Source organism: Hirsutella rhossiliensis, assembly GCF_020360975.1.
Source record: "Hirsutella rhossiliensis strain HR02 chromosome Unknown scaffold00015, whole genome shotgun sequence".
NCBI classification, from domain to species: domain Eukaryota; kingdom Fungi; phylum Ascomycota; class Sordariomycetes; order Hypocreales; family Ophiocordycipitaceae; genus Hirsutella; species Hirsutella rhossiliensis.
In genome coordinates, this window is record NW_025408681.1 from 1,932,588 (window position 1) to 1,944,777 (window position 12,190).

The following is a 12,190-nucleotide window of genomic DNA, read 5'->3' on the forward strand; positions in this document are numbered from 1 at the left end:
ACAGGTTTCCTAGGCTGAATCGGCCGGAACGTTGATGCCGCATTCGCCCGTGATTCGTATCTTCGTAACCGTCCCAGGCTCTCCCCCCGTGCTCTGCGGCCCCTCTCAGAAGCTGCCACCACATCTACACCGGCTCCTGTCGCACCATCTCCGAGCCCCGAACCCGACCGCTCACGTTCTCACCTCTTCTCCATCCCCGACTGACAACGAACAGGCTTCAGGGTGAGCAACCGCCTCGCTTAACTTCACTGCAGGACTGTCCGCCATGCTGCTGCCTCCTCGACGTCGACTGCCGTAAATTGGCAACAGGCTATAAAGCTTTGGCTCCGGAGCACCTCCACTTGGACAGTCTCGCTTGTTGACGACGCTACTTCTCCCGAATGGGAAGCTCCTAACCATCACTTCCTCATGGCCGTGGCGTTTCTTCCTTATAGCTTCCCTATAAAATGCTTCCCTATGGTACCGAGGCGATGCAATACTACCCCTCTATATTCCCCCGTTACCATGCCTATCTATGTGCGTCCACCGTCCCGGCCTCGCCTGGTCTCCACGTGCGACCTGCTACCCCGGCTTTGCCAAAAGCGACCCTTCCATCGCCGTGCTCTCTTTTGCGCACTCCAGCGAATCCCTGGCCACTGCCGACCTCCGGCACATGGAGATGGCCGCGACAACCGCCTGCCGCACACTTCAAACCATACTCTTCAGCCCTTCCAACACCATCCTACCAACCTTGCGCATCAGTTCACCATCAATACCCGCCAATCCGCCTCGTCGAGCAACAGCCACAAGGCTGCCGGCGATAACATGTCCATGACGTCCCTCATGCAGCCGGACTACCCTTCTAGATTTGCTCCCTCGCCAGCACCAATGTCGCATCAACGGCCTTAATGCTAAAGCGATAGCCAGGACCCCTGCCTGTCCTCTTGTAGTCGCTAGCCACCGGAGTCTCGACTTGCAAACCCTCTTGGAAAGTTCTCGTGACCAACTCGCATCCTCCTCCTCAGGTCGACCCATATATCCGACTTCACCGTGTCCCAATAGTAGACTCGACACGGTCGGCACCCGCCTCGCTCAGCCGCACGCAATGCCCATCCAACTACCGACGACCGTCAAAAAGGGAGTCCTGCAATACTACCATAACCTCTTTCTTTCCTTCACTCTCATTCGTTATTGCCCCCTTTGCTATCTACTCCATGCAACGATGACACCGAAGGGGACTACTGGACTTTCTTTCTCCGCAGTCTTACCCACACTAACCTTACCGTTCGCCGACCTCCAACTTCTCGCAACATAGCCATCACCCCTACTCAACTTCCAACCCCCTACTTCACTCACGACCACAGAACCAGATGGTCGAGACTGCTCGAGAACCTCGCCAGCTCATTCCCGCATACCCCCGCTTCTGATCTATCACCTAGGTAGCATTCACTGACTCTCAAGTCTCCCCGACCCGAGCCACGAGCCCTCTTTCGAGCAGCAAGAAAACCTGCTTTATAGGATGCCTACCTCTACTCTGCCTAACCCTCCTTTACACTTCCACGGTGACCACATCTGCCATGTTCTCACGATGTCGGCCTCCCAGCTCAACGTCGATACCTCGTCCTCCCGCGGCAACCTCTTGACAGCCAGAAAATGCTGGCGCCGACATGTCCATGATGGCCTTTGTCCAGCCCGGCTGCCCGTCTAGGTTCGCCTACCAGAATGAGCATCGTGTCAAAGGGCTCAACGCAGAAACCCTAGCGAGGGTCTTCCTTCCAACGCCCTCATGGCTGTCGACTCCAGAGTATGCAGCAATCCGGTCAGATCCTGACAATCCATCGACCTGCATCTTCTTGAGCCTTAATATTTCCATATACAACCAACAGATAATCCCCTCGGAATGGACCGAGCAGTGGTTCTTTATGGTCGGCCGTGTTCATCCCTTTGCCCTGACGTGGAAATCGAGCGACGTGATAGCTTCGAGTCGGAGGATGACAACATTACAGAATACACCATCCCGGCTCTCATCGTCCGCGACCACAGCTACCAGCCGTAGGTGTATGCTCCAGACCTCCGTCACCACTACCATCTCTGACGATGGCCACAGAGTCATCCTCGCACCCTCGGCTCGGCGGATGCCTTCCCAGCGATACAACCCATTGTCTCCTTCACGGGACCTGTCATCGGTTCCGGCCGCGACCTTCTGCATGGAAACTCGGCTGCGGCCCTTGACGACACCCAGCTGAGCTGTTGCGGCTTTGTCCAGCTCTCGACCTTTATCTGTCCTGGGATTCCGGGCAAAACACCCTTCAAGGGCTTTCATCCCTTTCAACTTTTCGTCATCTTCCCCATTCACGCCAATCCTTGGACCTCCTATGCAAGAAGATGACCGAGAGGCGCGATAGCCAGTTCCAGCCGAACGCTCTCCTCACCTGCACGGGCAAAATCGCCGGCTTACTCGATCACCAGATCATGACACATGCCCCGGCCTTCGAGCAAGACTATATCTTCATCGTCGTCCCCGATACATGGACTTTCCTTGACAGGGCCATGTCCAACCAGGCTTCTGCGACACAGCTACTGCCGACGACACCCAAGGGCTCAGTCGGCAACCCTCGGACTATAGCGATGCGTTGGCCAGGTTTACCTCTACCAAAAACGCAATGCCGCCCCAAGCGGCGCCTCCCACGCCGCCTGCATCTAGGTCAGTCGATCCTTATGATGACATCAAAGCGGTCATTGCCCGATCCCGACCAAACCCCAACCAAGAGACCGCGACTTTCTCCAGAAATTTCCACCATAGTCGCCGCCTGTGATAGTCGAGGCCCCGCCAAATCCGACACTTCCTCCCTTCTGTCCCACGAAGACCCGGAGACTCAGAGACGGACACCGAGCCAGTCAATCACCCAGCCACATCCGCCTCTGGCCCTATCAGACCTCCGGCGTCAATCTCTTCCCGACCGCACCGCGCCCGACATCCGCCCAAGAATATTCTGTAAAGCAACGAACGAAACAACACAACATGACAAGGAACATGTTTCATCATCCTCAAACTCAAGTGCGAAAGGCCCTAATGGGATATTTCCTTCTCCTCTTGCTCTCCTTTTCACAAAGACAATCCAGTCAAAACTTCTCCAATATACTCCTTATTCTGTTTATATCCACCACTTATAGCACCTGTAAATCCTCAGAGCCTTCCACTCGCCCACACATGCATTACCCACCCACAACTCTCTTCACCCCTGCCGCCTCTCCACGCCCTTTGCGCCTTTGCAAAGCAAAATCTCCCTCCAGCGGCCTAGCCTGCCTCCCCGACGCTCTGTCTCGGTTTCACTCACGATAATGCTCTACGTCTCTCGCCGGATCTCCATCTCATATCTCTTATCTCACTCTTCTTCCTGTCTTCCTCTCACTTCCCCTGTCTCCTATCTCCTGTCGCCAACTCTCTCCTCTCCCCGACTTTCTCCTGTCGCCATCGCCAACTTTCGTTCCGAAAGGCCTCTTTGCGCGAGCCGCGGCTGGCGAGCCTTCCCCTCGTCCCCAAGACTGATTCAGCCCGAAGGGCGTTCTACTCAGTCAGAAAGATTCGAGCATAAAACCTCCTCTGATTGGCTAATTGGCCTGGCTTGTGCTCAACTCGTGCGCGGATTGGTCGGCCGATAACGTCACCAAATGAAGGCCCGCAAAATTACCCTGAGCGTTGACTAGGTAACTGGCCAGCTTGGCAGGCTCTCCAAGAGCTTCCAGTTCTTCCTTTCTTCCATCCATGCCATCAATTTACTGGGTCGCTAGGCACTCTTTACACTAACCTACATAGCGGCTGCTTCTCTTTCTGCCCAATCTATCAAACTAATCATGTTACTAACGGTTTATAGGTTCACCTATTACCTCGGCAGCCGGCCCACCTCCCAAGATTCTCCGGTTATTCTGTCTCTTCTAGCAGTCTGAAGGGTAAGAGGTGGATACATATACGGCCAGATGGAGGACGACATACCCCAGGCAGTTCGGAATTGCCATACCTGCAAGCAAGACCTGCCCGAAGTCGAATTTCGAAGCGTCAAGGACCCTACGAAGTTTACAAGAGACTGTGCTAGCTGTAGGGCACGCCGAAAGGAACGGGTAACCGAATCTCGAGCCGCCGTTGCCGCAATGCGGAATTTCGCCTTGAGGCTATCGCCACGCAGAGCCACGAAACGGACCGATTCTCTAGCTAACCTGACGCCTCCAAGGCGGGCTGCGCCAACGCCTGCGTGTGTGCAAGTCTTACGACCCCCTGCCACATCTACGTTATGCCGTGCCCTGGCGCCCGCACTCCAGGGACTGCCTAGACCTCTGCCGGGGCCATCTACCTCAAGCGCGGTAGAGGACCTTCCCCACCCTCCTACCCTTGGCCTGCCAACAGTAGTTCTGGGCACGCCGATTCCAGAAACGCCAATTCCTCAAGGCACTCTCCCATCGGCTTCTGTTGTGCAAGGCACGCCTATACCGAAGGAATCGCCTCGTACCCTCCTTCATTACTGCCACAGAGTCGTCGCCGCGGCCGCTATACACGTCGAGTCAACATTAACCCCGGCCACGGCCACAGCCTGAAGAGCGACAGTTCGATCAGATAGTTGATCCGCCTTTTACAGGGACCTTGACTTGCCTGCCCTTTGTGAGGGGGATCGAGCCCTTGTGCGCGAGTTCTATACTGCCCTGAATGACGACAAGATGCATAGTTGCATTCGCTGCCAGGAGCGTTGGTTCGATATGAAGCGAAATAGCTTGAAAATCTGCAGCCGCTGCATTAGTCGAGACAGGAAGAAAGGCCCCAACGAGCCCTACTTCTTTAGCGCTGCGAACAACCTTGACTTTGGGGAAGTCCCGAGCGATCTACCCGATCTAACGATGGTCGAGGAGATGCTCATTGCTAGAGTTCACGTACATGTGAAGGTCCTGCAGGTACGTGGCGCTCAATATAAATATCGCGGTCATGTTGTCCACTTCCTTCGCAATGTTGGCAGGCTATTTGAAGAGCTCCCGGTCCTACCTGAAGAGCTAGATGTCGTCCTCCTGCGGCCTCCTAATATGGAGGGCAGCCCTCGCTTCCGGCAACAGTTTGCTCGCGATTTGCGGGTACGCCGCTCATGCCTGTTGGCGTGGCTGCACTACCTACAGCGCCACCACCGGGGCTATCGCGATATCGTCGTGAGTCAGAATCGCTTGCACCGGCTTCCTCTTGATGGCAACATAGTTGATTCCATTGCCAGCCAAGTGGCTGACATACCTGACGGCGAGGTCCCCAAAGGCCCCGTCGAGGAGGCTGTGGAAGAGGATCCTAGCGATGCCGATGCATCAGCGATCCCGAATTTGCAGGTTACCGATACCGAATTGAACGCTCTGCAGTCCCGATTTCTTGATGGTACCCTAACCTGAGCGTATGACTGATGTGGAGCATATACCGTGTAACGCGCAGGCTCACCACCAGATGCCGCTGCCTTCAGTTCGCAGGACCCCCATCGACGAATTCAACCGTTCCCAGCCGCTGCTAACGCTTGCATTCCCTACCCTGACGGCAAGGCCGACTTCGTGGAGCCTCGTTTACGGAGCATCACGTTCCAGGACTACCTTGCCCATGCGATGAGATGGCATGACGGACGTTTCGCCCGCCATAAGACGTGGCCTTTCGTCGCCCTCAACACGCTGTTACGTGCGCAGGTCCGAAAGCGAAGTGACTACCTCGTCAAGCAACGCGACAGCCGCCGTCAGCCCCTTACACGCGCCGACCTAGAGGAAGCAATGGCTGAGCCTGACGAGCCGGAGGCTCAGGTCCTGATCCAGTCGATCACGCGCCAAGCCGCAGTAATTAGGGCACCCGGCCGTATTGGTATAAACAAAGGAAGGAGTTGGAAGCATATGCCTATAATCTAGGCAAGCCCGGCCTTTTCGCTACTGCAAGTGCAGCCGATTACCACTGGGAATCCCTATACCGCCATATGCCTCGATTTGACGAGTGGCAAACAGCTCCTGAGGCGGCGCGGATGGCTCTATCCGGCAACTACTGCGAGACAACGCCCACATCGCTGCGTACCACTTTCATAAGCGTTATGCGCTGTTTAGGGCTATTGTCTTGAAGCAGAAGTTCAACCTAACGGACTCTTGGGGCCGCTACGAGTGGCAGGGCAGGGGTTCCAGTCACCACCACGGCCTATATTGGCTAAGTGGCCACCCAGACTTAGATCCTGACAACGATCAGTCCCGGGAGCAATTCGCTCGCATCTGGGGATACCACGTATCTGCAGTGAACCCAGAGCCACAGCGAATACAGGCTCCTGGGGAAGGGAACCCCCTGATCGGTAATCTACTGGAACATCCCCTTACCGTTCAGTTCCTATCGATGGTAGTCAACCGCGTGCAACGCCACCGCTGCAACAACTACTGCATGCAGCTCAATAAGCATACCAAGCAGGTGGAGTGCCGCTTTGATTTCCTCACGGCCAGCGCCTACTAGCCTCCCTTGACAAGGTTCCTCACTCTAAACACTGGAGCTTTAGGGGCGAGCGGAACGATGGCCAGATTAACCACTACAACCGCTTGCTTACCGTTGCGTGGCTAGCCAATACAGATGTTTCGCCTTGCACGAGTCTACAGCAGGTAATCGATTACGCGGCCAAATACTGCTCCAAGTCGGAAAAGAAGAGCGAGTCTTTTGCCCAGATTGGGAAGGCCCTGATGCCCCGGGTCAAGGACCACAACCCCTTGATTTCCTTCACGTCAAAGCTCCTCAATCAGCTGGTTGCGGAGCGGGATTACTCGAAGCAGGAGGTCAGCCACTTGCTCCTCGGCCTGCCGTTACAGGAAGGGTCACGAACTTGCCTGTACGTCGACTGTCGTAATCCTGACAGGCATTCCCGCTCCTCCGTATTGACGGCGATGAGGTGGACGAGGCCCCAACGTTTACGAAAAGTACACTCAACGCCCGGAAGCCCTAGCGGACCTAAGCTACGTCTCCTTCCTGAAATGCTGGAATTTCCGCCCTAGGGACCCTTCCAAGTGGAAGCAATGGCAGCCAGGCAACATTAACGGCAGGCCTCGAGTGCTGGTTTACTTTCCTCGCTATCAGGCTGATCCAGAAGGTCAACAGTGGTCAGATTACTGTCGTGTAAAGCTAACATTAAACCACCCACATCGGCGGGTTGATGATCTCCTCACAGTTGACGGCCAGCTTTTTGGTTCTCACGCTGAGGCCTTCTCCTATTGTTGGCAGCATCACAGTCATGGTGATGACCATTACGGTCGGCCAAAAGAGGCTCGATTACAGCCTCAAGATGATCAATACGAGGCTCTGCCTGTGGAGGAAGAATTTGATGACGAAGACTGGATTCGCCTCGCCGCCCTTTACCTGACAACTCCTTACCCAGGAAGATCTTGACCTACTTGGCCGCCGCGATATCGACATCAATTACGACTGGACACAGCATGTGGGTACTTATCCGGAACTCCGAGACGGCTACTGGAAAGACCTTATCGCTAGCCACCCCATGGCCAACGATGTGGAGGTCCTTGGCCCTCACTGGCGTAATACGCTGAATACGCAACAACGGCTCGTGTACGACACATTCATGGGCCACTTCCAGGCGCAAAATCCTGCTCAAATCCTTCTCCACGTTGATGGTGGTGGTGGCACAGGCAAGTCGTTCCTTATCAAGGTGCTTTCTTCCCATCTTCAGGCAGCCGCCCTACCGAATCCTAGCCCTATATGCCGCGTGGCGCCAACAGGCGTTGCGAGTAACCAGATACAGGGCAGCACCATTCATTCGTTGCTGCGCCTCCCAGTAGGCGGTACTTTCACCGACCTTCCCCCGGCCGACGCAGCCGCCCTTCAGTCCCGCCTACGGCACATCAAATACCTCGTTATCGATGAAAAGAGCATGCTAGGGCTTGAGCAGCTCGCGCGGATCGATTCCCGTTTGCGACAAGCCTTTCCACAGCGTAACCTCGAGTTCTTTGGTGGTGTGAGCGTTGTGCTTGTGGGCGATTTCTTCCAGTTACCACCAGTCCGACAAAAGCCCCTGTATTCGACTAGCACCGGCCTGTCTTCGTTGGAAAGGAGAGGGCAGGTGGCCTACCGCCTATTTGACCGCACCGTCTTCCTGACCACGGCACAGCGCCAGGCTGGTGATGATCAGGCCCAGTTCCGTCAGGCGTTGCAGGAACTGCGTGATGTAAAGTTATCTATACCATCCTGGAACCTCCTTAGCAATCGGGTACAGGCCAGGCTACCGCGGAGCGAGCTTGACGGCTTCAGGACCGCTTTGCGAGTGTATTCTACAAGGCACGGGTCAACCAATACAACCACGAGCATATGGTGCATCTCAACGCCCCGGCAATACAAGTGGAGGCAAAGAATCACGGCAACGGCGCTGGGCAGGCACCAAGCAACAATGCTGGCAATCTATCTAACAAGTTCCCTGTTGCTAAGGGCACCAGGGTGATGCTCACGACTAATCTGTGGCAATCAGCTGGCCTAGTTAACGGTGCTCAGGGTACTGTATACGATATCGCCTGGAGCGCAGGCGCCGATCCATTGGAAGACCCCCCAGCCGTTATTATGGTGGACTTTGATAGCTACGACGGACCGCCGTATCTAACAACTAACGAGGGCAGGAAAATCTCACCCCATCCTGCCAGTCAGGCGGGACTTCCTTGTGGGCAACGAGACCTGCGCTCGCACGCAGTTTCCCCTAATCGTGGCGTTTGCTATTACTGTTCACAAATGCCAGAGCCTAACAAAGGATAAAATAGTTACTGATCTCGCTACACGCGACTTCCAGGCCGGTATTAGCTATGTTGCCGTCTCACGGGTTACCTCGCTCCAAGGCTTACTCCTTGAGGCGCCGTTCGATCGTCAGAGCCTCTATAACCACACGCCGACGGAAGGTTATACGCCTGCGTTTCCTACGTACTGCATTCACGGCTAACTATGAGACAGGGATGAAGATGCGCCTCGCTGACCAACAACGGCGTCAGGGTCAACAGCTGAGCGATCCACTGTATCCACCACTCTACCGTGACTAAACGTCGTCTTCCTACAAGCTACAGGGAAGGGGGGGGGGTACGATATAGGGTTATAGTTAGACTGGGCCTGCCAGGAAGTAGTTCGAACGGCTGGTTAGCCGCTGAAGGCGGAAGGGGGGTTCTAGTGGGTACCCCTTAAGAAAGTCGAGTGCAGGTATACGATATTCACCCTTCGGGCTGGATATTCAGCCGTTAAGCCCCTTGCATTGGCAACTTAACGGGTGTTCGAAGTATTTTAGTTTATATTGCTGACTAACGGTGATGGGCGGTTACAGGCAGTGTTTCTTAGGGTTACTCGAATATCACGAGCTAAAGGAGGTTCAAGGCGTGTCCTTTATCCGTCGTCGTCCAGGCATCATCACTCATCCAAGGCGTTGCATCGACTCTGTCACCTCAGGAGCTGGGGGTCTGTCTCTTGAAGAAGCTTCAGAGAGCGGAAACCATCTTTCCTGAGCATAGGGTTACCTAGCTGACCCTTTGCGCTGTCCGCGACCGGGAAGATGCTGCATAGGTGAGAGAGATGACCTGCGGTCACAGATCCGAGGCAGTGTGGAAAGGACATTAGGAGGTCAGCCTGGTGCCGTGTTGTATCCACGAATGTAAAATGGTTGCAACCATATAGCACTGCACGGCCTCATCGCGTACCGGTCGGCTTGTAAGTTGTGTATAGCAATGCGAGCCATCGAACCGGTCTATCTGGCGCAAAAGTTTCGACTCGTGGAATGCCTGTGTCCTGGAACAGATAGAGTGGATGCGCCACAGCAAGCACTCTTTGGTAAACAGCTTTGCGGGCTGCGTGAGGCAAGCCAAAAAGGTTGGTGACAGGTAATGCTGTATGCGAGGCGGAAGTATAGTCTAATGGCAAGCCGATCCAGGTGCACATACAGGTGCACATACAGGTGCAGCTTGGCCCAAGAGTAGATCCTGTTGGCGTGCTGCGCATTATGTACAGCTTTTCGAATTGCGGTGACTCAACAGAGGGTTGGTTCTCTTGGCCATGACAAGATCTTTGATTCTCGGAGATGTAGCGACCGACAAGTGTCGTGTCCAAGGCGGGCTTGCAACATGGCCTCTTGTTCCCGTGGTCTGCATGTAGAGCAGGGAGAAATGAGGACAGAATGACGGCTTGATGGGCAGGCTTTGATCGCGGTCAAAGTCCATGCACGCCCATGCGTCATCATAGATGCGCAGTGCAGCAGACGGTTCAGGGCATCTGTATAGAGGCATTAGATAGCACAGACTCACTGAGGCTAAGATTCCTGGGAAACACAGCCCCTCCCACTATGGAGCCACCACTGTCCGACCTTCCCCATTAGTGTATTCCCCTATTCCCCCACTGCAAATACTGCCTCATAGCGCCTTTTTTTTCCCTTTCCAACCTTGGGCCTTCCTGACCCTTCAGCATTGTTGCGATGGTGCGACCTGAGCTCGCTGAGGTCGTCCACGGTTATGCAATCGTGAGACGGCCTAAAAAGGTGGGGATATTTGCGATGCAAGAAGGCGCCTAAACAAGTTAGGTAGGGGACTTGGCAGCGCGGGGCAAACCGATAGCCAACATACGGCCAATTACGAGTCTACTATTTCGATATTCACGACTCAATCCTCGGCGGTGTGGGATAAAAGTCCCCAGCTCAGACTAAAGATCCTCCGAGGGGTGCCCAAAAATACTCTCCCCTGCGAGAGCCAAGCATGTTTTCGGCCAAGTGAGTGTCATGCATCCATCTCCTGGTTAAACAGCCCCGATGCAAGTTCCGAGCCTACGACGTCCTTTACCAGGTCTACTTCCCTACTGCATACGAGGCACCAACTCATACCTACTACGTACACGGATTGCTAGCAGCGGCTCAACCGCTAATCTCGAGTTCGCGAAGCAAATTGGGGAAATGCTAGAGCAGTTCTCATACTTTTCAACAGTTCAATACGCTTAGTTCAAGAACCAACAAGATAGAGATACACAGGGTAATCTCTCAAATATCTATTTCCAAGCCATTCTAGTAGTCTTGTAGGCACTCGGACCGGTGTATCAGAAACTCCTGGAATTCTTCCAACACCTCACATGAGACATTATCCTGGAAAGGAGCAAAACCGGGGATGAAAAGTGATTTGGAGAGTGACCGTCTGCCAAACATTGCCAACGGGCTTTTTGAAACATGCCGACAATCTCAGGAAACTTGTGCAATAAGCGGTAATTCATCGCGGCGATGTCGGGCGAGGGCGTTATGTATCTGCGTTGCCGTAATGCCAGCTAATCCCGGGTCCTGGTGAGAACGGCCCCGAAGCTGCGCTGCGATCACGGCCGGCCTCATGCCATTGTTATTCATCTCGACGATCTCGCAACGGTATTTCGAGACGACCTCGGCCCGATACTTTGCCTGGGCCATTGCATCGATAAATGGGTGGTTGTGGGCGGGCCCGGACGGGCAAGAGACCAGCCAAGAGCCCCTCCCTTGGTCGAGCTTCAAGGCCAACCGGTACGGACATTCGGTCATTTGAGTGCTCGTCTTACGGCGTTTGGCGATAGCCTCATTGCCGTAGTCGACATACTTCCGGCCCTTGGAGCAACGCAAGTGCACGTAGGTTGGGCTGGCCGCGTTGGGCTTCTTGGCGGCGACGGAGAGGGCAAAGCCCTGCTCTCGAGCAATTGCATCACAGGCCTCTCGGGCGGCCTCGAGGGAGGGGAAATTGCGACCAAAGAGCGACTCCATAGTCTGGGCCGTTCACAGCAAAAATCGCGGTGCGAATAGCTTCAAGATTGGCGAAATGGTTGATGCTGGAAAATTTCTACCGGTAATTACATCATGTAGGGGTGTGGAATGTGCAGGATTCGGCGCTGCGCCTCGACCAGCCACATAGCTTTTTAGTGTGCTGCCTAACTAACCGGCCGACCAAAAGTCGGGATCATGTGATATCAGACCTCTGGTCCTGCTGCCTGCCTACTGAGGCTATTTACGAGGAAAAGAGAGCTTTGTTGAGAGGCTTAAAAGACTGTGTTGATTGAAGCTAAAGAGCGCGTCTGTAAAGCTCGCTGTGATGTGCAGAGATTTCCTTGGGCTCTTCCCCGATTGGCTGACAGCCACTACTTATGAGCCTGCACGTGATCCTTCCCGTGACCAATGCGGTCTGGATCTGACTGCTGTAATTAATTATCGGCGTA

The 12,190-nt window shown here is 54.6% G+C and overlaps 2 protein-coding genes across 2 annotated transcripts; one reads left to right on the forward strand and one right to left on the reverse strand.

Annotated features, from left to right (window-relative positions):
- Positions 1-4,728: 4,728 nt before the first annotated feature.
- HRG_10478 (PIF1-like helicase domain-containing protein) lies at positions 4,729-9,036 on the forward strand (the record flags this gene model as incomplete). The annotated part of the gene is made up of 13 exons (XM_044868949.1): positions 4,729-4,920; positions 5,137-5,166; positions 5,257-5,380; positions 5,435-5,668; positions 5,750-5,845; positions 5,991-6,135; positions 6,513-6,836; positions 7,000-7,120; positions 7,380-7,647; positions 7,693-8,225; positions 8,294-8,504; positions 8,626-8,898; positions 8,951-9,036. The coding sequence occupies 13 exons, from the start codon at positions 4,729-4,731 to the stop codon at positions 9,034-9,036; spliced, it is 2,637 nt and encodes an 878-aa protein (XP_044716304.1).
- A 2,162-nt stretch (positions 9,037-11,198) lies between these two features.
- On the reverse strand, positions 11,199-11,741 carry HRG_10479 (uncharacterized protein; the record flags this gene model as incomplete). The annotated part of the gene is made up of 1 exon (XM_044868950.1): positions 11,199-11,741. The coding sequence occupies one exon, from the start codon at positions 11,739-11,741 to the stop codon at positions 11,199-11,201; it is 543 nt and encodes a 180-aa protein (XP_044716305.1).
- Positions 11,742-12,190: the final 449 nt, after the last annotated feature.